The following is a 25,876-nucleotide window of genomic DNA, read 5'->3' as shown; positions in this document are numbered from 1 at the left end:
AGAAGCTGCCATGGCCACTGAGCGATCCCCGCCACAGTAGAACTGGACTCAGAGTCCATCACTGTCCACACAAAGGCCATGAGAAAATGTCCAGTGTCAGAAAGAGCTGCGGGCTAACACTTTCAAACCAAGTTCTGTCCCAGGGAAGGCCAGGCCTCTCTCGTTCCCGGAAAAGAGTCAAAACTGAAAGATGAACTCTGGGGCTGGAGCAATAGCGCAGCAGCGAAGGCATTTGCCTAATACACGGCTAACCCAGGTTTGATTCCCAGCATCCCATATGATCTCCCAAGCACCGCCAGGAGTAATTCCTGGGTGCAGAACTAGGAGTAACCCCTGTGCATTGCCAGGTGTGACCCAAAAAAAAAGCAAAAAAAAAAAGATGAACTCTGAAAGCAAGTTGGACAGATGTGTATTGACACGGGCACCCTGTTTTCTGAGTCAGAGTGTAGAGTGACCCAAGAATAGGGTATTTGGAGCCCCGGGACTCAACCATCCTCTCAGCCATGTTTTCCTCAGCATCCCCTCGGCTGAACTCAGCTGGCCATCTTTGTGGCCCGGGCCTGCCACATCTACCCGCTCTCCTTCCTTCTGAACCTGGGCCGCAGGCAGAAGATCCCCTGGAACTTCCAGCACATGATGATGTTTGCAGGTAAGTGGTCGCATGGCTGGTGGTAGGGAACCCTCTTCCCCGCCACGCACAGCCCCTGAAAGCAGAGAAGCTGGAGGCCTGGTCAAGCAAGTCCGAACCCCTTAAGTCCCTTCTGCCCAGCACCACGCAACACTTCCCATGTTCTGAGCGATTGTGGGATTTCTCTTTCTGGAAGGGACTCTTGTTGGCAGGGCTCAAGGTAGACCAGTTGACGGAACCTGGCCTCATGGGCCTGGGGCTTGCCCCTGGTCAGCAGAAGGTCCGTCTCCATAGCTGAGCATCTGAAGGCTGATTTCATAGGAGCGTTGTCGGGCAAATGGTGTGAGCGGGGACACTGTGGATCATGGGCGCTCTCACACGGCCTCCCAGTGCTCATAGCCCAGCCAAGCCACTGTATCCCCCGTGCTCGGCTTCGCCACAGCCTCACTGTGGGATGTGAGAACTTCTAGGCTCGACGGTAACACCAGTCAGCCTCCTGCCCTCTAGAAAGTCCTGTTCTCTTTGCTGAAACCACGCCTGAAGGATTCTTTTTTCCAAAGAAAAGAGAACAAATGAAAGTGCTGGTCCTGACCTCCTCTTGGGTTATGGTTTCCCTCTCTGCTACCTAGTTTTCTGCTGTTGGCCTCCCCTGGTTCGAGACCTTTTCCCAATGTGCACTTATATCATGTGCCGAGGCGGCTTCCTCCACGTAGACAGAAAGAGAGAGAGACAGAAAGCCAAGAGAGCAAATGAGTAAATCCTGGGTAGGCAGGGGCTTGTGGAGACCTGAGATCAATTGTCATTGTATTGGCATTGCTTTTATTTCCCCTCTCTCTCCCTCTCTATCTTCCTGTCCCTCTTTTCCTCTCTTTCTCCCTCTCCCTCTCACTCCCTCCCTCTCACTCCCTCCCTCTCTCTCCCTCCTTCTCTCTCTCCCTCCCTCAGTCTCTCCCTCTTTCTCACTCTCACTCCCTCTCTCTCCCTCTCTTTCCCTCCCTCTCTCTCCCTCCCTCTCTCCCTCTTTCTCACTCTCCCTCCCTCTCACTCTCTCCTTCCCTCTCTCCCTCTACCCCTTTCTTCCTCTTTGTCTTCCTCCCTCTCTCCCTCCCCCCCCCCCTCCCTCTCTCTTCTAAGTTTAAAGAGAGGAAGAAAGACAACCTCATGTCTCAGTAGAGAGGAAATTGATTCTGGAGCTCAGGCCCCTTGACATATCACAGAGCATCTTCACCACTGAAGCTGTGAGGAGCAAAGCAGGCGGGTCCCCATGCAGTCCAACCTGACTCTGGACTATGCGCTCAGCATCCTGCCCCACCTGGGTCACAGCAGCTCCCCACCCCCGGCCCCTGCTCCTATTCCACACTCAGAGTGAGGAGATGTTGGGGTCTGCCCATGTGCAGGGTTGCCTTTTCCTGCCCCTCGGGAATGCTCTAGCCGCCCCTGTGGTGTTTCCTCGTGAATTCTGACCTGCCCTGCTGCACTCCCAACCTAGTGGCTTAAATACGTGAGCCAGGAAATCAAATTTAAAAGGTCAGCATGAGACCACATAAGCCAGAGGAGGAGGGAAAGAACCCGATCGAATGACACGCATCTTGGTTTTGCCGCCATGTGGAGACAGCTCCTCCTGACCCCAGGGGTGAACACCAGCCCCTTGGTGGACAAGGCTTCTTGATGCAGTCAGCGGTCATTAACACAGTTGTTAACGGTTCTGGCCCTCCTCTAAGGATGCCTGGGAGGCCTGTCAGATGGTCTGGTCATCCCATCTCCCTTGTCAGCAAAGTCAGTCTTTGCCCAGTTCTTGACGGTGCTCAGGGAGGTCTCTGGCTGACAGGGGGACATTTGAGTGGGTTTCTGGTTCTCTCTGTGGCGATCACCAGTTATTGGGTCTGCCCACGCAGACATGCTACCATGGGTGGGATTAGAGGGGACAGAGACCGGGCTGTGGGACCTGTTTCTGAGGAGGTGACAGCTTCGAGAGAGGTCGGTCCTGACCACATCCCTCACAGGGTGCCCAGCCCAGGCTCCCTGGGTGCAGGTGAAGCCAGCAGGGGCCCTGCAGGCAGAGCGGATTCCCAGGAGATTCACGAAGTGAACCCAGGCTCCCACAGGTTCTGGGTCTCGCCAAGGTCCCGGGAGGGGCCCGAATATGCCCTCTGGTTCTCAAAAGGCTCATGACAGACCTATTACATTATTTCATGACACTTTTCCTAAACCCGGTCCCTAAACTGTCAGGAGGTGGAAAAGGAGGACTGCTTCTCACTCCTCTCGGTGGGACCCTGGGTTGGTGAGCACCAAAACAAGAGCATGGAGCTGAGTGGAAGGTTTTGGATCAGTAGTTCCTGCGGATCTCATGCTATCTCTGTGCTCCCATCCTCCCATGGGCCCCTTCCTCCACCTTTAGCTGTAAGACACACAGTGAAGGTGGCATCTTTTGTTTTGTTCGTTTGTTTGTTTGTTTGTTTATTCGTTTTGCTTTTTGCTTTTTGGGTCATATCCAGAGATGCTCAGGGGTTACTCCTGGCTCCGCACTCAGGAATCAGTCCTGGCAGTGCTAGAGGACCATTTGGGATGCTGGGGATCGAACTTGGGTAGGCCATGTGCAAGGCAAACGCCCTATCCGCTGTACTATTGTTCCAGCCCCCACAGTGAAGGGCTTGCTAGAAGAACCCCCCAAATTTCACGGTCCAGGTTACAGATTAATAACCTGCAGACACTAAACCTGGGAGCTAAGAATGAGGAAAGGAGTTGCACTTCTCTGCCGGGAGAGGGTTTGGGGAGAGATAAATTCTGGTCCCGGTAGTGACGCTGCCGTTCTGAGCTTCCTGCTGCCCAAGTTCATCCTGACCAGTCTTAAGACCTTAACATTCAAGAGCAGCAGCTGGTAGGTGCCACTGGGGCATGTGACTCCCACGCCAGGCCCTGGGAGAAATGCAGAGCCCCCAGAGCTGCCCCTCCTTCCCTACCCGCTGCCAGCTCCGAGTGCCTGCAGCGAGCTGCCCACCCCGCACTCACCTCCCCTGAAACCCCAGAGGAGAGCTCCATGGTTTGGACTGAGGGAGGAGATGTGCTGCCCACAAATTCGCTTATGCATTGATATGGCGTCTCTTCCCAACATCAGGCCTCTTGTTTTCGTCCAAACCCACGTACTGCAATTTTTATTTAATTTAAAAACAAGCCAGAGCTGGGAGTTGCTGGAAGGAGGGGAGATGCCGAGACCCACTGAGTCCTGGCAACCTTCCTGGACCCGCACAGATGCCAAAGGCCCCTCTGGGCTCCAGAGCCACCCTGCAGGGCCACACTGCAGAGCTCAGCTTCCAGAAGCCTCTGGAAGCACCTGGAGACCACAGCAGGCCAAGGGACAGACTTGTCCAATGTGTCCGTTTCTGCTGCTCTTTGAAGAGATGTGGCAGGCCAGGCATGCTCAGTCCCAGGCCCAGAAAGTGCGTGGACCAGGAAAACGCAACTGCAGTGCCCAGGAGCAATAAAGGCCCTCACCCAGGAGCACCCAAGGCCAGCGTAGTCACGCTCTGCTGCTCAGGTTTTTCACTTGTCCGTTACCCACTGGTGCTCAGCACCAAGGGATTTAGAGAAAGGTGTCAAGGAAAAACCTGCTATAGCACAGCGGGTAGGGCATTTGCCTTGCACACGGCTGATCTGGGTTCGATTCCCAACATCCCATATGGTCCCCTGAGCACCGCCAGGAGTAACTCCTGAGTGCATGAGCCAGGAGTGATCGCCGTGCATCACCAGGTGTGAGCCAAAAAGCAATAATAATAATAATAATAATAATAATCACGGATCACAGTCCTCCCGTTGTTCATCGATTTGCTTGAGCAGGCCCAGTAATGTTTCCATCATGAGACTTCTTGTTACTGTGTTTGGCATATCGAATACATCACGGGTAACTTGCTAGGCTCTGCCGTGCAGGCGAGATACTCTCAGTAGCTTGCCGGGCTCTCCGAGAGGGGCGGAGGAATCGAACTCAGGTCGGCCATGTTGGCTGCATGCAAGACAAACACCCTACCCCTGTGCTATGAGCTCTGCACCCAATAATAATAATAATAATAATAATAATAATAATAATACCATTAGCATGCCCCCCTCCACTCCTCCCGCCATCAACCCCCCTGCCGAGGGCAGCTAAGCTGTTCCAGTTTTAGGGAAGCTGCATCCCAAGCCTTAGAGCCACATGTTCCAATAAAGCTGGCTTTTCCTGGACGCTTGGGGGAGATTCTCTCAGGTTGTGGTCAGTTGGAACTTGACCCCAGAGAGACCTCTGAGAGCTGGTGCCCAGCCAGAGACAGGGAGAGCGCAGACGGGATCGGTGAAAGAGGACCGGCATCAGGGCCTGGGGTTCACGGACTACCGAGGCCTCGGCATCCACCACCAATGGCCAGGTAAAGGGGACAATTCCGTTGAGGGGAATGCGGTCCTCAGGACATCAGCCTGGGGTTCTTGGGGGCTCCTTAGAAACAAGGAACCAAGCTCTACACTGGAGCAAGCAGGGGTTGGTGTGCGAGAGGCTCCTGGCACAGTGCTCGCCCTCTGACATCCGTCCTAACTCACATCCTCTCCCTGCCTTGCTCTGTTTGCCTGGACTCCCAGACGCCGAGCTCACCACTTATTCTCCACGCACTGTCCCTCAGCAGGGCACTGCTGGCCCCATCACTGCATCTATTGCAGTCCCTGCAGGATGCTGGGGCTCTGACCTCACTGATCTTCCTCTTCACCCACATGGGGCCTGTGCCCACAGCCCTTCCCACACCGGCCCACCGGCACTTCCACTGTGTCCTTGTACCCTTCTGGTCTGGGGGCAAAGATCACTTCCTCTGGGGAGGCTTGGTAACCCGGGCAGTCTGGGTTAGTGTTCAGTCTCTGTTGGCATTTCCATCTTTCCATGCTCTCTGCAGTGTCCTGATTTCCTGTCTGCCAGCCCAGACGCTCTCTGGAAAGGAGCCTTGGAAAGCCAGATCTGTTGGCTCACTTTGGGCTCAACACCCATCACCCCACTGCAACGGGAGAGCCTCCCAACGATTATGGTGAGAGGACGAGGGAATGAATTGGCACTGAGTCCCCAACTGTGATCAGACATCCCATTTTTACCCACTTCAGTCCCCCCATCCCTGTGCTGTCCGCCCTGGGACCTTCTGATTTCGTTGTCCAGTCTCAGTACCACCTTTGTCCAGTTCCAAAGGTAGAATCTAAGTTGTTTTAAGGCAAACATCAACAAGTAAAGCATATTTTTTTTGAGTGAAGGAAAACATATCCCCTACTGACTTTTGCCTAAAATCCCTTCCCTGGGTATGGATAGCAGTAAACCTTGTTAGTACTTCTTCAAAAGGAGCATTTGGAACCATTTCTATCTTTGCTTGCTCTGTGTTGGGGAACTGGGAGGTACATGTCTTATAATTAAAAACCCGAGGATTCATTGAAAATCCTGGGATGTTTTCATGCACCAGGTGATTGTAATCAAGAATCAGGCGAAAGACACCATCAGACTAGGAAATGCATATATTTTCCAGTGATGTGTATACACACACACACATACACACACACACACACACACACACACACACACACACACACACACACATATATATATATATACCTGCATAACTCAGGTGCCAGGTCATTCATCATGTTGACTTCTCGACCTAGGTATATATAACTGTTGCATTCGGAGATGGTCGTTCCGTTGAGAGTGAATGGAACGTCAGGAACAAGACTGTTTCTCATGAACATTGTCTTTGTGAGATTCAGTTGTAATCCAACCTTTTCACACTCACGGTTGAAGTCGGTCAGCATTTGTGCCACTTGGCTGATGTTTGGTATTATTAAAACTATGTCATCAGCAAAGCGGAGGTGGTGTAGTTGCCAACCATGTATCTTCACTCCCATTCCTTCCCATTCCAGTCATCTCATGACATTCTCGAGGGTGGCACTGAAGAGTTTTGGTGAAATAGTATCACCCTGCCGAACCCTTCTCTTGACATGGATGATCACTTCTTTGTAGAATGGTGAGATCCTGGTAGTGAATCTGCAATAGAGCTCATGGAGGATCCTGAGGTATTGAGTTTGAACACCCTGATTGGCTAGGGCTTTGATGACCACTTCCATCTCAACAGAATCAAAGGCCTTCTTTAAATCAATGAACGTTAAACAGAGTGGCATCTTGAACTCCCGAGAAACCTCAATGAACTTGGTTATCGTGTGGATATGGTCGATGGTGCTGAATCCTTTGTGGAACCCGGCTTGCTCGCATGGTTGACCTTCATCTGGTGTTCTGCCAATCCTATTCAGGATGACTCGAGTGAAGAGCTCGTAGATGACAGACAATAGGCAGATCGGGTGATAGTTGCCAATGTCATGGATGTCTCCCTTCTTGTATAGTATCGTCCTGCTGGTTTTCCATTGGGACGGAACCTTGCATTCAGACAGGTAGCATGTGAAGAGCTGAGCCAGTGTATTGATGAGTACTGACAGTAGGTTCTTCAGGTGTTCAGGTCTGACCTTGTCTGGGCCAGGTGCTTTTTGTTTCTTTACCAGTGAGATGGCATGTTGGATTTCAGAAGGGAGAACATTGGGAACGACATATCTATCCTGCGGAATTTGGTATGTGGGCAAGTGGACGTGGCTATTAAAGAGATCTGAGTAGAAGTCATGAATAATCTCCATTGCCCTTCTGGAAGATGTGATAGATCCATCGGAATGTCGGAGGGCAGTCATCTCGGTCTTGTAGTTGGTGAAGGACAGGCGGGCATTACGAAAAAAAATGGATCTCATTCCCCTGACCCAGTAAAAAAAAATACACACACACACACACACACACACACACGATGCTGTGAATAGAGTTTATGCAGTGGGGACCATCTTCTTTTTCTCCTCCCTTGTTTAGACATCCACAAAGAGGCCACCAAGAGTTCCCTGCCCTGCCTCTGCTGGGTACTTGAGCTCCCACTTGAAGTCTTTTTCCTGCCCCAGGAATAGCTTCTTCGATTAATTATACCACCATCCCCTCCTTTAGAAAGGGGCCACTAGCTGCCTAATTGCAGAATTTGTTCCCCACAGTAGAGGAAGTTCTAGGAGCTCATTGGCGCAGAAGAGGGGGCAAGGGTCTTCTGGGGTCTCCCAAACAGACTGAGTTAGCCAGAGTCTCCAAAAGTCACAAAGACGCTCTCGCTCTTGCCGTGTGTCAAGTACCCTTGAAAGAGTTACCCTTGCATCCAGCCACGAGTAACGTGCATATTGGGGCCATGCAGAGTAGCTAAGCAGAGAAGGTCTCTGTGAGCTGCAGACCCGTTGAGTTTCAAAGTAGAGCAAAACTTATGAGGTTGCAATGAATCTGGCACACCCAGGAACTAGTTTAGCCCTCTAGCATGCCATCACAGCTGTTCTCTTCTCTAATCAGGGGGAAAACATTATCATCCTTCACTTATCCCCAAATTAATTTACTATAAAAATGACTAGTCCTTGAATCCAACCCTGACTGGGTCCCCCAGCACCTTATATGATCCCCATACACTGCAGGAATGATCCCTAAGCAGAGTCAGGAGAAATCCCTGAGCACTACTGAGTGTAGCCCAAACTACCCCCCACATTCCCACTAAAAAACGTGAAGCCAGAGAGAATACAGGGAGTAAGGTGCTCGCGTTGCCTTTGGCCAACCCTGGTTTGATCCTTGGGCATATGTTTCCATACATATGTTTCCTTGAGAATCAACAGGAGTGATCCCTGACCACAGAGCCAGGAGTAAGCCCTGAACACAGCCAGGTACAGCCTCCAAATAGCAAACAACAAGAAGCGAAAACTGGCTAGCCCTTGAATTTTTAAGCAGCAAGTTAGATTTGTTGTCTGCCCTCCTCCCCCCGCCCCCCCCCCCAAAAAAAAACCAACTTTGTAAGCAGGCACAATTGTGTTGGCATATATTCAGGCTTTGGAACAGACCCATCCACATGGAGTGACAGACTTGACTCTCTTCAAACCTCAGCACCCAAGACTTTAAACTGGAGACAGTGCTATGTACTTTACACAGTGTTGAAACCCAGCCTGGAAAAGTCTATAAAATGCCTGGCGTTAATGCCTCCCCGTAAGGGAAAGGATGTTGCTCCCTTCCGCCTTCTCCCCCCCCCCCGCCCCCCCCCCCGCCCCCAGCAACAAGGTGGCTGCCACCTCAGAGCTTATAAGAAAGCCAGGTATGAGCCGGCATTGACAGGGCAACTGCTGTCTCATAGGAAGGGAGGCGGTACTGGCACGTCCTTCACGCCCTACTGAGGTCTTGAGTTACCCCCCACGAGCAACTCTCCGGCATGGCCATGGCTCCAGAGACAAAAGGACTTAATCCAGAGCCCAGCAGCTTGCAACAGAAAAGTGAATGGACCATGCATTAAACTACAGTTCCATACCTCCCCAGGAGGGAAAGGGTGTTGCTCCCTTCCACCTTTTTCCACCCGTCAGCAAGGTGGCCGCCACCTCAGAGCTTATTGAAAAGCCAGGAATGAGCCAGCGGTGATGGGGCAACTGCAGTCTCATGGGAAGGGGGTCGGTACCGGCTCATTCTTCACGCCCTACCGAGGTCACGAGTTGCCCCCAACGAGCTGCTCTCTGGCACAGCCATAACACCAGATGCACAAAAACCAATCTCGTAATTATCTGGCTCTTTGCAGAAATCCAAAATCTCAAGGCTGCTATTGTGGCCACGCAAGATTATATGATTCTCATAACCAGCTATAGAAAACAAAGTATTTCACAATGCCTTTTCAGCAATTCTGATTGTTGGGGGGGGGGGGGAATTCTAAAAAATAATGGTGCATCTTTTGTCAAAATAATGAATTTAATCAATGTAGAGAAGAGTTAAGTGGAAATCATCTGCCTCACAGGCATTGGGAGGGAAGGGAGGGGGGTATATTGGGGTTCTTGGTGGTGAAAAATGAGTACTGGTGAAGGGAGAGGTGTTTGATCATTGTATGACTGAGACTTAAACCTGAAAGCTTAGTAATTTTTCCCACGGTGATTCAATAGATAAACATAAGAAGAAAAATAAATAAATAAATAAATAAATAAAATTATGAAAAAAAAGTAAGGTGGAGTTCATGCCCAATTCAATCAGCTAATCAGTGGCTGAATAAATAGCAGTACTCCTACATAAAATAAAAAAAAATGCCTGGCGTTAGATCTGTCACCCAAATAATGCTCCACACATGTGATCAGCCTCTCACTCTACAAACACCATAGACAAGACTCAAAAATGCATAAGTGCTCTCAAAAGCCCTTTTCATATCAGAGACAAAGGTTTTCAGGAGCTGTGGAGATAGCCCAGGGGACCATGAGCTTGTTTTGCGTGCAGCCGACCAGAGTTCGATCCCCAACATCCCATATGCTTCTCTGAACACTTCCAGGAGTGACTCATGAGTACACAGTTAGGAGTAACCCCTGAGAATTGCCAGGTATAACCCTTCCCCCAAAAATGGAGGGAAGGAAGGAAGGAAGGAAGGAAAAAAAGAAGGAAGGAAAGAAGGAAGAGAGACAAAGGTTTTAAGTCCAAAGGAATTTGACTGTTCAAATCAGTTCCCAAATCAGTCCAAGGCCAAGTGCAGGTGACTGAGGTGTGAAGACCAGACTCCAGGTGCCTTTCTCTTCTTCCTCTCCTCTCCTTCCTTTCAAGGCAGTTGTTGGCATCCTACTTTGAATTCCTGACACTGGTATATGATGGACATGGTGTCTCTCCAGGTATCCATTCCTGTGAGGGAAATGTACTGTGCCCTTGTGGGATAATTGACAGCTGTACGATGCCTTGCCATACTGAGACGCTCTTGGGGTCTTGAGTGTTACAGGATTCCACAGACTCCAAACCAGCTCCCAGACTCCAGCAGCTCCCGAGAGACACTGAACATGAAAACGAGTGCTGTGGTCTCTCCCTGTGTCTCAGAGAGAACATTCTAAAAGGATCCAGGAGCTTCAGGCACATTTAGGTTTTGCTGGACATCACTCTGTCACCCATATCCCAAATATCTGGCTGACGGTTTTAACTAAATTAGCCTGCCCCTTGAGGTGAACAAATGAGCTACATTCTTTCTCCCATTTTCTGCTCAAATGTGCTTACTAATTGCCTGCTTGTTTGGACACGAGGTAGACACAACCTTAGAAAACTACCAGCCCATGTGAACTAAGTTCAAAATCAAGTGTGTGCCAGGCCCAGATCCCTCTAATTCTGCCCTTGAGTTCTGCGGGAGAGTTCAAAGGAAGCCACTAAGATCGACTCCACTAAGTTACATGCGCATGAGTGGGAGGCAGCTCGGATGGAAAATGCCTCAGCTCTGTTTCCGTCAGGCCATGAAGTAATGTGAGAATTTTTGGCCTTGGTTCTCATTGACTGGGAGGGTCGACGTCTGGGCAGCTGAGGCACTCAGAGACTGACCAAACTCCTGCGAGGAAAGCTGAGTCCCTGCCCAGTGTTCCTGCCTCCTGCTGGGAGGGCAGCAGGCAAGTGTTCTGCCAGAGAAGATGGGCTTTGCTTTCCCTTCATGAGCCTCTTTCATCCCCACTTGCCTTCGTGCCTCAAAACTGCCCTTCAGGGGGAGAAAGAGAGAGATGAAGGGAGGTAAGCAGGGGAGGATTGGAAACGGGGTGGGGGGACAAAGGCAAAAACAATACTTGCAAATATTCCCTCTGATTCCTGTCCCCAGGAAAGAGGAAGGGGGAATCTTCTTTTTCCTTAAAACGCAAATACTTTTTATGTTTTGGTGGGTTTGGGGAATTCGGATCATACCCAGGCCTGCCCAGGAATTCCTCCTGGCTCTGCACTCAGGAATCACTCTCAGTGGCTTGGGGATTATATGAGAAGCCGGGAATCAAACCTGGGTCAGCCTCATGCAAGGCAGGTGCCCCACCTGCTGTACTCTTGCTCCAGCCCTCTAAAACTCAAGTTCTTAACTACAGTTCTTTATATTTGTTCACTGTATCACTGTGATCCTCTTGTTCATCGATTTCCTCGAGCAGGGACCATTAACGTCTCCATTTGTCCTAGCACCGAGATTTTAACAAGTGCCACATTGGAGGCTCCTTCAGGGACAGGGGAATGAGACCCATCATTGTTACCAGGTTTTGGCATATCGAATACGCCAGGAGGAGCTTGCCAGACTCTGCCGTGCGGGCAAGATACACTCGGTAGCCTGTCGGGTTCTCCAAGAGTGAGAACTAGACAATAAAGGTCATGTGGCCTCAAATGTGGCCATGTGCTTCCGGGAGCTGGGTTTTATAGTCCCTGGGTATTGGCCGTTGATGAGATAACATGACGCCAGGGGCAGTTGGTGGGTGTAAAGCCTAGCTACTGGAAGATGGGGGATCTGGGTGGAGGAGGCCCACTCCCGATCCGAGCAGGCTTGGAGATCTCAGTCCCGGTCCCACACACCTGGGTTCCTCTGCCGGTTCCTTCATGCGTGAAGCTCATCAGAACGTGTGGAGAGTGGTCTTAAGCATGGCTGGGGATGGTTCCGGAGGTCTTCAGCTGCTGAGGCTCTGCTCGGGGCGGGGAGGGAAACTCAACCCACCCCCCCCGAAGGGCCCCCAATGAGGACAGCCAAGCATGGGGGCAGGAGACTCTTATATTTGTTATGGGTTAAAAATCGAAAGGGGAGGGGCTGGAGCATTGGTACATAGGGTAGGGCGTATGCCTTGCATGCAGCTGACCTGGGTTCGATTCCCAGCATCCCATATGGACCCCCAAGCACCACTAGGAGTAATTCATGAGTGTAGAGCCAGGAGTTACCCCTGTGCACTGCCGGGTGTGACCCAAAAAAAAATTGAAAGGGGAATTAAAAAACAAGTTGAAATGATAAGCCATGCCACTTATTAGGAAGATTTGGTCACCCCACCCTCCAACCCCATTTTTCCTCAGCTGTATAAAGTATATATTCTGTGATTCTTCAGACATTGCCAGGTACTCCCTGGAGAATAAAATTGCCCAAACTGAGAACCACTGTTCAGTCAGAAAATGTGTCAGTTGACCTTTGGGACGCGACTGGCCGTAAACTGGGCATTGCTCACGAAATGTTTGACTTGCTTCTGATCTCTGTAAGCCTTCCTTTGGAAGTCCTGCGTGGAAAAATTTCAGCTAGTTCTAAGAAGCACTTTGCAGTTTACCACCACTTCTGTCTGACCTACATCAAAATAAACTTCCAGTGCCAGAGGCGTTAATGCATGTGGAGTAGGAGCTCTACCTGAGATAATCCGATTACAATCACCCTTCCTGGGGGCCTGTGGCATCTCAAAACAAACTTCATTTTAGGGGGAAAAAACGCCTGTTATGTTGCATTCCTTTCCAGTAGCCTTCTCTTGAAATAGTTTGAGTTCAGGGAGGAGGAGGGACGAGAAAAGTTTCTGCCTATGTCTCCCAGACTTGGTTTCCAGAAAGACACAATTCATTGTACTTGGAGAGAGAGCCTCTATGCTGAAACAATCTGTTGGTTTTGCCTCTGTGTGATAAAATAGTGTTGAACTGAGCGGGGAACTGAGTCTCCGCCTTGTCCTGTCCCGGGAAATGTATTCTGAAACAAGACTGACATTTTTGACTGAATGCCATTATCCCGTGCAAGGTCAGGGGACTCCAGCCAGAGGAAAAGCAATACATGATTCAATTTTCCACCCAAACCAGTGCTTGATTTCTCAGATAAATGATAAGAAGTGTGTTAAATTTTTGGATCGAAAACCTTCACTGGGGCTGGGAGTAAGTCAAAAGAACACACAGAGCCAGGAGTAAGTCAAAAGAACAAACCACAGAAAAGTTGCTAGGTTCGGGGCGGGGTGGAGGGGGAGCGGGGTTGCAGAGCCTTGAGGAAAGGCCATGGCTTCGATTCCAGCTGGAACCAGGCACAGCAAAGAAACTCTCCTGCAGGACATGTTTTCTAAAGAATGGTCCGTTTCTCTTCCGCTTCTATATACACCCCTGCACGCTCACTGCTTATTTTCCTCGAGATTCTACTTGTGTTTCAGGGGAATAGTATGCCACTTCCCACTTCCCATGTCCGTGTTATGGCCATTCTGGCCTCCACCCAGTGCCTGAGCATCTCTCGAAGATCCTTTGCTGCTGTGGGCTTATATGTCTCAGCTCACTTCCTGGTAGAGGAAAGAGATTGCAGAGATCAAGAAGCAAATCTGAACATCTCTGATGCCGTTGAGTTCTCGCTGATGGAGCACAGAGGGGCTGAGTCAAGGTGGGTCAGACTTGCTGGAGTGGGCTGGCGGCCACTAGAAAGGGTGCTGGAGGCAGAGACACACTTGACCCTAAAATAAATCTTCTCTTCTTACATTTTCAAAGCCTCTGCCTTTCCCCATCTCCCCACTCTCTCCCTAATAAAGCACATAATGTCCCCTCTGAATAGTTCCGCCCACTACCCAATGGAGAACGGAGAATGGGGTGCAGGTACCTTGGGAGTCACATGACCAGAGCACACTTGCTCTCACTAACCAGGCACACTCCATCCCCCCCACCCCCCATGTTCCTGCATCTCCCAATCATTGGGCTAGGAGCTGGCTTAGTGGTAGAGCCTGTGTTTCAACTAGATGAAGTCCTGGCACTGGACAGAAAAGAAAAAGCGTCAAATTTCTTAGTCACTAGGTTTTTCTCCTATCCCTCCTCCAATTCACAAATATTTGTGTATTTGGCAAATATTTTGGACCTCAATTCCAGCAGCTCTCGTGTGCCCACCCTGTTTGGCCCCACTTCTTCCCTGGACTATGCCTCCTTCCTTGGCCCATCTTTATAGAGACTCTGGGCGCTTCTCAGAGTCAGATGTCTCTTTTCTGCTATCCCCATGAGCCGAAGTGGATAAGGAAACAAGCGAATGCATGTGAGAATATTGCTGGGATAAGAGAGATAGTACAGCAGGCAAAGCACTTGCCTTGCACACAGCAACCTGGATTTGACCCCTTGCACCACATATGGTGCAGGCACTGTTGGGAGCGATCCCTGAGTCAGAGCCAGGAGTAAGCACTGAACACAGCCGGGCACAAGCAAATAAATAAGACATAAAAACAGAGGAATGTCACCATCACAGAGCTAGGTGGGCAGGAAGGAGCACTGCGGTCATCCATGTGGGAGCACTTATGAAGGATCAGAGATGCTGCTCCCTGCTAGAGCATAGGCCGTGATGTGTGAGGTCCCATGTTTGATCCCCAATATACCACGTCTCTGTCTTTGTCTTTCTACGTCTCTCTATCTGTCTGTCTGCCTCTGTCTCTCTGTCTCTCTTTCTCTCACACACACATACACACACACACACACACACACACACACACACACACACACACACAGAGCACATTTCCTGATCAGAGCCTGGCTTATGCTCTGGATATTCTGAAAGCCATGAAACCTGTGTGAGGAAGCCCTAATTCCAGCCCTTTAAAGGATTAAGACAGGGAGATCAAGAACAGGCTGCATTAAGCTTCAGATTCCTTACAGCTAATAGTGCACGTGGCATGAGCCACATACATGTTCTGGGAAGCCCTCGTGGGAGTGGCCTCGAGGCAGGGCAGACTGGAGAGGGTGCTGGAAGGGAGCCAGTTTCTTATGGGAAGACCAGAGACCCTCGAGCTGGTGTGGAGACATTCCCCTGGAAGAAGAGCACTGAGTAGAGAATGTGTGTGAGGGACTGACAGGACAGTCTCCTGGGGGTTGGGATAAGCCACGGAGGATGATGGTGTCCCTTCACGGCCTCTCAGAGGACAGCTAGAAGCAACTGTCCTGAGGCACGTGGGCTGTCTGAGGGAGAAGAGGAGGGGCACTGGGAAATGTCTGAGGCCAGGGAGCCAGTCAGAGGCACAGGTCAACTCTGAGGTGATGAACTCCAGGCCAAATGGCGCAAGGGAGCTGAGGGGTGTCCACCAACACATGAGCCATTCTCTCATGCTAACATCAAGGCCCCCGTGGCCTGAGTAGCTTCATGGCTGAGTCCCACATGTATGTGCAGTTAAAACCCCAGATCGACTTCTGAAATCTCCATGGAGAGGAGAGGATACAAATCCAAACAAAGCTGCACACCTTAGGCGTGTTCACTCGTGACGCTCACAGGGTATGCTCTGTATGCTCTGAGGGTGGCCAGGTGATGGGGAATGATGCCCCAAGTCCCCAAAGGTGCCAATTCAATTGGCTTTATGGTGGTCCAGTGTCATATTTGTTCCTGGTCATGGTCACAGCCCTCCCGTTGTTCATTGATTTGTTCGAGCGGGCCCAGTAACGTCTCCATCATGAGACGTGGTTGTTACTGTGTTTGGCATATCAAATACGTCACGAATAGCTTGCGAGGCTTTGCCATGTGCGCGAGATACTCTCGGTATCTTCCCAGGCTCTCCAGAGGGGCGGAGGAATCGAACTCGGGTCGGCCATGTTGGCTGCATGCAAGGCAAACGCCCTACCCGCTGTGCTATCGCTCCAGCCCATATTGATTACCATCTCTGTAAACTCATAGATGAGAGGGATCCTCTGCTATTTGTCCTGCTCCTTCTCAATTGATTCACCTAACATCAGCACTAAAGTTCAAGTCCAGTTACAGCAAGTTAAAGGATATCTTTTTGGTGGTTACATTAATATTACACTGCATATATATTCCATGACTTCTTTATTCATCCATCTTACCATATTCTGGCTGTTGCATTTGGTACTGCAATGAACTTATGGGTGCATCTTCATTTTTGAATTAATGTTTTTATTGAGGGGGGGAGGGAATGCCAAGAAGTGGAATTGCTGGGTCATGGGGAGGCTCTGTTACTGCTTTTCTGTTTTTTGGATACTGTATTCCATAGAGATTGAACCAGATAAGATTCCATCCAGCAGCAAATGAGGCTCTCTCCCTCATAGCATCCCTACCAACACTGGCTGGTTTTTATATCATTCCCACTGGTGTGAGAGAATACCTCATTTTTGTTTTAATTTGCATCTAGTTAGCACTGAACACTGGTTCATGCATCTACTGGTGTGTCCTCTCTGGGGAAGCTCATCTCCTCTCTTCATTCTTTAATGGGATTATTGTGTTTTTTTTTTTGTTATTGTTGAACTCTGTGAGTACTTTATTTATATACCTTGGATATGAAATTGGATATCTTGAATATTAATGCTTTAATAACATATGGTATATAAATATTTTCTACTATTATGTAGGGTATCTTTTGGTATTAGCTCATTTGTTTTTTTACGATTTTAACCTTTTTAGTTTGATGTAGTCCCATTGGCTTATTCTTGGTTTTGTTTTCTTTGCCAGGAGAGTTGAAATCATTGGAGACTTTTCTGAAGTCCACATCCTGGACGGGGCTGCCTATATTTTCCTCAATGCATTTTATTGATACTGATGTCCTCAGTCCACTCTGAATTTTATTTTATGGATGATGCAAGATATGGATCCAATTTATGAGATTTATGAGACATAGATTCCTTTTTTCACATGTAGTTATCCAGTTTTCCCAGCGCCATTTGTTGAAGTGGCTTTTCTTGATCTACTTAATGTACCTAGCTTCTTTGTCATAAATTAACTGTCCGTATATCTGAGGGATTTTATCTGGGCTCTCAATTCTGTTCCATTGGTCTGAGAATATGTCTTTGTTCCAGTACCACACATCATTGATAACTATAACTTTATAGTAGAATTTAAAGTCAGGGAATGAAGTACCTTCATCTTATTTTTTCACAGCATTGCTTTGGCTATTCAAAGAACTTTATGATTCCATAAAATTGTTAATAAAGTTTGAAGTCCTTGAAGAATACCATTGGAATTTTTGATAGATAACTGCATTGAATGCATAGAATGCTTTAGGTAGAATGGTGATTTTGACTATCTTAATTTTTCCAATTCATGAGTATAGACTATTTTCCCATTTCCTGGTGTTCCCGTGAGTTTTCTGATTTCTGGCAGACACAGATGCCTAGGGAGGATTTCTTAAGTGCTTGAAGGATCTACTGACATCGATGGTTCTGAGTCGTGTGTACCTGGCTGGTGGCAGGGAGTCTGTGGCACAGAGCTCTGTAACTGCTCTTGGTTTGCTGACCCAGAATTCATAGTTGCTGATGTCTGGTGGTCGAGTTGGCATCACAGTGCAACTGACTCAGACAGTGAGTGGAGATTGTGGTGTTAGGTTCCCTTTAACAGCTGCTTTTCACGCTGATCTTCACAGCTCCAGGAGGACTTTTGCATTTGATCATACAAGATTGCTGCTCTGAACCATGGTCTGACGGTCCAGGCTGAGCCCTCTGGCCTCTCGGATGGGAATGCCTGGGAACACCCAGCTCTGGGAACAGAGGCAGCCTGTCTGTGCGTGGCACTGCCAGTTCCCACTCTGCTCGTGGCACAAAAGTGGAGCAGGCACAAAAGTGAACAGCTTTTATGCTTGTGTAACAATGCAGACAGCTGGCTTCTGGCTTTGGGGTTCTCGGGTGCACCAAGGAAGAGTAGCACGTCAGTCACAAGTTGTCTTTGATGCTCCTTATCTACAGCTCACAAGAGGTTGACACCAATGACAGGAGACCCCAAAGCTCCCTTTCAGCAGCAGTTCCTCCAGTCTCTTCCCATGGATGGCTGCTTCTCAGCATCTCACAGTAGCATCCTTCTCTTCTAGGACTACAGAAGCTCAGAGCCTATGCTAGACACTTGCGTTTCGCCAGCCCCAGTGCCTGAAGGGCTGTGCCCTCTCTAAAGAGGGTGGGAAAATGGATCGGTCTGATGTGTCGCACAGAACAATTAGATCAATCACCTAGATCAGGGCCCAACAGGCTGCCCTGTATCTGCACCACCCAGGTTGTTTGTAGAAAGGCACCTGCCTCCTCCCCTTACACTGCAATGCTGGGTGACTTCCATCTTAGGCTGGAGGTACAGTCTGCTATGCCTTGTTGGGAAGACTTTCTTAAGTTCTGTGCCAACTGTGGCCACAAGTCCATCAGCTCGCAAGGAGGCTAGCGGGTGGAGTCACACATGGAACCCTGTCCAGAGAGTGCCAAGACTGGGACCCCTGTGGGGTGGAGCCAAAGCTAAGCCTCTGCTGGATGGGGTTTGCCTCAGCCTGGGCCAGGTGTGGCTGCCCCCTGGGTGGTGTTTCATCAACACCAAGACCCTCCACCTCAGTAAGTGCAGGTACAGAACTGAGTTCTGTGAGGATCTTTGCACGCAGACCCCAGCACAAACCTATGTGGTGGAGAGAGACATACCAGCTCAGGCATAGTCGCGCCTGCAATCCCTCATGCAAGGCTCAGCACAGGAACAGCAGCTCCCCGCTCACTGTTCAGTTCAGCAGTGCCCCGGCCTTCCTTCCAATGCAGTGAACGCCAGTGTCAAATCGAAGTTCTGTATGTAAATCCTCTGCATTCACTAACCTGCCTGTCTTCCGTTGGCATTTTATGTCCGGTATCAGCTGGTGCTTTTCTCTTCCAGCCTCTTCCTTGCCCCTCCCCCCACCCAGGGGGAGTGGTCCTTCCATCTGAACTCCTTTGCAGTTCTGCCTTCTGCAGAGTCAAGTCTCCTTGGGGCTGTGACTCTGTTCTCCAGTGAATTTTCTCAGTGAAACCGTTGGTGGCGTTCTGTTTGACTCACTCTCTTGCATTCTTTGTGTTGATCCCGCAGGAATACTCACAGAACTGTTCTCTTTCAGCAACCTTGGCCCCACCCTCTCCCCATGTGTCTCAAAGGTGCTCAGTGAATTAGAAAGAGCAGAAACTGAATTTCAAGGATCCTATTAAACTTGGAGGTATCATTCACTTTTACACAGGTACTCTCGAATCATGAAGAATTAGGACTTCAGTCATTCACTTATCGGTTCAACCAGTGTTTACTGGGCTTTTCGTATGTGCATTGGCTTGGCCCTAGGTATCATGGGTAAACAAAGCCAGCCAACTGCAATGGAATCTCAAGTTGCACAAGAGTATAAGTCAGCCACCAACCCAGGCTCAGATCTCAGAGGACACTCCAGAGAAAAAAGCAGTGACTCAGCTCCATCTCATTTTGGCTCAGGGCAATGGTAGAAAGGATGAGAGAGAAACTGAAAGGGGCAAGGGAGGATGATTCTGACTCGGGAGAATATGTACAAGACATCTTTTCTCTCGCTGTTGGATTTTCGGTGCCTTAAATTCATCATATCTGTGGACCATGGTCCTGACTTTGACCCCATGAGATTTAGTGATTTATTTTTCTTCATCAGACCATACATGTGAAACAGACTCTATACATCAACTATAATGTTTCACAGTGCATATGTTCACAGTGACTTTAAGAGACTCTTTGTAGAATCATGGGCCCTGGCATAGAGGGGATCAACTTTCTCAATTTCCTCTATTAGGACATAATCTGGAGAGATAATGTTTAGCACCAACCGAGCATTCCACAAATGTTTGGTTTTGATTCTGACTTTGCAGCATCAATAAAAGTGTTCTAGGGGATACTTACCTTCCTGTGATACAAATGTGGCTGGTCTGACCTTCACCAATTCTGAACACATTTGCAAGTTATAACAAATGAAGCTTCACTTGGATTGCTTAAGACAAACAGGAAACTGCACATTTCCAGCAGCAGGGGTCCTTGCTAGAAAGCTTTCCTTGGTTCAATAGTCTTCTATTGTTATGAATAGAACATCAACATAATTAACATAAGAATCCCTTAGAGGCCAATTTTAAATGAAACCACATTTAATTGCAGGTGATTCTTTTATTTCCCAAGATGATTCTAACTTTCAAATGGAGTATGTGAATATGTCAAACCTTTACAAAGTAAACCCCTCTAAAATGAGATGGTACTATATAATTATTTCAATTAACAGACCAAAGGAAAAAGAAAAAGAGGATAAATCAAGCAGAGGTCCCGAAATTTACTTGGCCTAGCACCCCCTCTTCAGGAAAGGAAAGGTGGCATTCAGCACCTCTTTGGAAATCTGCCCTCTTTAAGCAAACCGAGAGAGCCCCCCCCCCGCCCCAGATTGGTCCGGCACACTCTAGGGGGTGGTACCCCCACTTGGGGAGACACTAAGCTAACGGGTTCCCTTACCCATAAAAGAAAAAGAAACACAAGTTTTGTCAACGAGCTCTGCATTTCCTAGGTTTCTGGGCACAATGATATGCCTCTTTTGGAAACAGTGATTTCCAAAGGCACGTCCTAAGGCAACATTAATTTTTTGTTTCTAGTATTTTGCTGGACACCTGAGTAGTGTAGCTCTCTCTTAAAGTCCTCCTTCTCAAGTTCATGGTGGTAAGAGTATTGATGTCGGTGGGCCCCACGGGTGACTTATGTGAAGTGGGGAGGAGAAAGACGGTCACCTTCTCCCCACCCGCCTCTGCCACCCAGGATCCAGGGTTACTGGGTTCTTGTCTTGCCTTGCAGAAAGGAATTTCAGGAGTAGACAAGCAGTGAAATAAACAGATTTTATTTGGAGGATTTTTAGGTATGGAGGGAGAGAGAGAGAGTGAGAGAGAGTAACGTACTCAAGAGAGAACATGGGCTTCTCCAAGGGTGGAGAGAGCCCCTAGACACATCCTAGCATTAGACATGAAAGCATGAAAGTACACATCTCAAGAGGGGAGATGCGGGCGACACATGTGCTCGGCCATGTGGGCGCAAGCAGCACACGGGCTCAGGCAGCATATGCGCACCCTTCCTTTGTTCAAGGTGGCCTTATAGGTTTTGTCCAACCTTCCCCCACTTGGGGCTTCTTCCTAGGTAAATCACTAAAGTTAATCAGATTAAAGGGGAGGTCCAAAAAGAGGAATTTCATGGGGAGGAGGCCTATATCCTCAGAGTCTGTTGATGGTTTTGTTTTCTGTATCCACAAGGTGGGTCATTTCTAGAATTCTTCTTCCATGAAACTTTGTTTCATTGCAAAGGGCCTTTCCCTATCTACCTGCCTACATCAGTATCTGTGTATGAGCAGAACCGGCACACAACAAAATCACATGCTGAAGTTCCCCGCCCCCCTCACCATGTGATGGCATTTGGAGATGAGACCTGTTTCCAAGGTGCCATCCCTGGGGATATTAAAAAGGGAGATAATTTGGAGCCCTCTCCAATGCAGTGGTCATCAGTCCATACCTGAACCTCCCTGATAGCACCTGAGTGTCTCGGGTGAGGATAAGCTTACGCTCTTTGAAGCTGTGGGAGAAGAGGAAGAAATGAAAAGAAGACCTTCACCCAGGGTCTAGGCTCCGGTCTCCATCCCGGAAAGAGTTTAAGGGCTTGAGCTTGTGTGAGGAGAAAGCAGGATGTGCTGAAGTGAAAGTACACACTACCGGGAGAGGCAGGGTTTCCTCAAGTTTCACCCACAGGTCTGGGGGAAGCAAATGGCTCTGAAGGGCTTTTTCTCCCTTATAATACACACATCCTGTGAGGGGGATGCTGGGCTGGTTGTTTTTTCCCCCAGGGCAAGTAATTCTTGGAATTGTGCCTCCTCTAAATATCAGGTGCTGGTACTTAGCAGCTCAGTGAATATAAAGCATTCAGCATTATAATGAGATTATAATGAGGAGCATGAGACCTTAGGACAACTCCACAGCCAGTTGGTGGCGGGACCTGGTTGGTGTCAGCTCAAGCTCCTGTCTCTCTCACAGGCAGCCCTGCACAGCTCATGGCCTCCTGTCTCCCTCCTTAACCTGCCCCAAGGCCTCAGGAAACTGCAGCTTTAAGTAATCACAGTGTGTGTGGGGAGGGAGGGGGGGCTGTGATGACTCAGTGCCCTGATAAGAAGAGAGAGAAGAACTTGAGCTCCTGGAGTAAGAAGAAGCCTTCCACACGTCCGGAGCAGAGATCTTGCGACAGAGCCTGACCTGGGTGGCACCCTGCTCTTGAGCTTGCCAGCCTCCAGAACTCTGAGGAATTCCTTTGTTTGAGTCCCCCCAAGACAGGTGTTGTGTTGTGTCGTGGCGGCCCAGGTGGATGGAGACATATAAATAGTAACTAGATGTGGCCCTTGAATTGAACATTCAGTGGCCCAAACCAAATGTCCTCTCAGTAACTGGATAAGCCTGACTATGGTGGGAAGGACTAAGGCCCTGGTTCTCCTCTGGACTCCAAATTACCTTCACAGTGTCCCCTTAGCAAGCGAACTTTTCTCAGTCCCTGACACCGGCTGCCCAATCATCTCAGAAGTGGCACAGTTCCTACCTGTGACCAGGGCCACAGACAGATGCTCCGACTTTCCAGTGACCCTTTATGAAACAAGAGTCCTTTCATCAGGGTCCTATAGTTGGCCCTTATTAGTCTTTCAGCCTTCAAGAGTACAAGGAAGTGGCTGTCTTCTTCTTTTTTATTCTCCGAGTTCTCTACCTGTGTCTCTCGTAAACATACAGTGCCATATAAAAGATATATATTGTTTAGAAGACAGAATTACAGCTCTCTCTTGAGTATATTTTTAAACAAAAAACTGCTCATGTGTCGATGATTTAGATTTAAGAGCATCGTTATGCTGGTTTTACATGATAACCATACATTATTAAACATCTTTAGGAAGATCAATGATCGCACACTCCCTTGCCCTTGATATTCCACAGCAAAGTGCTTACAGGAAGCGTGATGGAGCTAGTCTGAATTTTTATTCCACTTTCCTTCCTTTCTCTCCAAGATTCAAGATATGAAAGAGCAAAATGAATATTCAATATTCAACAAAGTTGGTTGGTTTTTTTTTTCAAGATACTTAGTGGCTCATTACTTAATGCCCCCTAATGTGGGATCCCAGAGTTTTATGTAGGTTTCTAACAGTGTGAGTTGGGGGGGAAGAGGAGGTGCAGCGATCACCTCTGTCTCTCCAGTCTCCAGCTGTGGCTGGGCGCGGCAGGGGCTCTCGCCTGGCCCATAAACTGTGTCCTTGGATGCAGTCATCTCTGCAGTGACAATTTGCATCTGCAGGACAGAACATTATTAAAGGATCCCTCAGTCTTTGGGGTGATTAACACCCCACGCTCTGACCCCTAGCTGAGTCAGAACCTACCAACATCTGTTGGGGGCAAAGGGAGGTGCTTTTCTTCCCAAACACAGCCCGTCTCCAGTGTTCTGAATTTTGCCTATGTGGGAATATTTTTTCCCATTATTAATCTCCACTTCACATGTTGCCCTCCTGACCTTCAGACCACATCCTTGTCTATGTGGAGATTCAGAATGATTTCCTTCCTCCATGACATTTTGTTCCTTGGAGGTGTTTAATAATTGGAGAGCTCATTGTTTTCCCTGTCCAAAGCTTCCTGGTTTCGGGCAAAACCTACTAAGCGAGTCTTGTCTGAGCCCTGCATCTCTCTCGTCAGACCAGCAGCGCCTGGTGTTCTGCGTGGAGATAAGAAGGAGTGTTAGAGTCTAAATTGGGAATCTTGGACAAAATCCAAAAGGGTGTACAGTTTCGTTCTTCCTATTCCATATTTAAATTTCCTTCCATATACAAGCAAAGAGCTAGAAACTGGGAAATCTAGATACCATAGTAAATACTGTAAAAAAAAAAAAAGCAGATCCTTGAAATTTTATGTATGTGATTTAAACCTTCTTATAAAAATACCCAGCTCTGTGACTTGAACCTGCTGTCGTTGACTTAGACCTGCTGTCATTATAAATGTTTATTTGTTCTGTTAGGTGTAATAACTCGGCCTATAAATGTCTTGGAGGTCTGTGTTGGCCAAGTGAGACCTTACATTTTAACCTTTTTAATTTCTGCTTTTATTTACTCTTCTTGAGTCTCCATTTCTCTTTTTTACTAATTCTATTATGTTCCTTTCTGAGATAGCAGCATTTAATCTGCAATGCCTGTTAAAAATATATTAATATGGATTCATAAAAATTCAATTAGCATACTATTTCAAACAAAGAAGATAAAATAAGAAAGAAGCAAGTTTTAATAGGTTAGTTTCAATAACAGAGTTTGGAGAAGTATTATTTCATGTGGAACCACTTTGGGGGGAACCAGAGCCATAGTAGAGCAGGTAGGGTGCTCGCCTCGCACATGGCTGATCTGGATTTGGTCCCCAGCATCCCTTATGGTCTCCTGAGCCCCGCCATAAATGTTCCTTGAGCTCAGAGTCAGGAGTAATGCCTGATTGTGGCCCCAAAAATAAAAGAAAATAAAAATAACAAACAAATAATTCTTTTAGGGGGGAGGAGTCTCCCAAACAGTGCTCAGGAATTCCCAGCCAGAGCAGCAAAGGGTTCGATGCTAGGGTGCAAGGGCATACCTGGCAATGCTAAGGGGCCTCCAGGGCTGCATCTGGTGATGTTCAGGGGACCATCAAGTGTCAGGTTGGATCAGGGGTTGGCTATACGTAAGACAAGTGCCTTCATACCTGTATAATCTCTCTGGCCCCTGGAATCATTCTTACTGCTATTTAAGTTTGTATTCATTTCCAGTGACTTGAAACGCTTGATTTTGAATTGCGTTGTCTTTTTGACTCATTTGGAGTTTTCATTTGTTTGTTTTGAACCCTACCCAGCAAGGCTCAGGAGTAATTCCTGACGCTGTGCTCAGGAGTGACTCCTGGGCTGCACTTGGGGGCTCATATGGGCACAAGTAGGGTAGGGGGATTTTGAACCAGGATCACGGCCACCACAGACATGTCTAAGGCAAGTGGCTTACCTCCCCTACCCTATTTCCAGAGCGTCTGATTTTCTTCTGTTTTGTTTTGCCACACCCACCAGTGCTCAGGGCTTATTCCTGACTCCGTACTCAGGGATTACCCTAGTGGGGATCAGGGGACCATATGGGGTGCCAGGGATCGAACCCAGGTGGGTCTCATGCAAGGCAAGCGCCCTACCCACTCCCACCCACATTTAAATTTTTAATTAATTCTTCTTTCAAGTGTTTCCCCTTTCCTTCCCTTATTATCATCTGGATAACCCAGGTGTTCACACGCTTGCTATGGGCATACCTGGGTTGTGGGAAAGCTTCACATTTTAGAGGCAGTGCTTGTAGTGGGGTGTTGTGCTCCGGTTAACAGGCTTTCTGGAAGTCATAGGCATCATAACAGGCCTTTGCCTGTGCTGCTCCCATTTTTTTTCTTGTACCACTGAGGATTTAACACGCCATGCTGCTGGCAACACATTTGACATCTGGATCAAATTTGTGCTTGCAAGGAATGTAGTCTTTTCTGGATGGAGCCTTTTCTGGACCTTGCATTTGGTTTTTCAAAATTAGACGTATGAAACAATACTACTCAAATCTGATAATATTTTCAAGCGAGGAAAAGTGAATTATAAAAGATAGCTCCCCAAAAGTAATTGACCACAGAGGATTTTTTTCTTGATATTAAACAATTTCAACTGTGTG

General features: G+C 48.4%; 1 protein-coding gene across 1 annotated transcript in view; it reads left to right on the top strand.

Moving 5' to 3' along the window:
• The window catches only part of SLC9A9 (solute carrier family 9 member A9), a 560,068-nt gene that overhangs the window by 358,973 nt on the left and 175,219 nt on the right, over nt 1-25,876 (top strand). The window contains exon 11 of the mRNA XM_056114177.1: nt 538-649. Coding sequence (XP_055970152.1) covers nt 538-649 — 112 coding nt within the window. The remainder of the gene's footprint in view (nt 1-537; nt 650-25,876) is intronic.

The sequence above is a fragment of the Sorex fumeus genome, unplaced genomic scaffold (genome assembly GCF_029834395.1).
Source record: "Sorex fumeus unplaced genomic scaffold, SorFum_2.1 ptg000024l, whole genome shotgun sequence".
Taxonomy (NCBI): Eukaryota; Metazoa; Chordata; class Mammalia; order Eulipotyphla; family Soricidae; genus Sorex; species Sorex fumeus.
The sequence above is the reverse complement of the archived record's forward strand: the minus strand, read 5'-3'. Positions and strand labels throughout refer to the sequence as shown.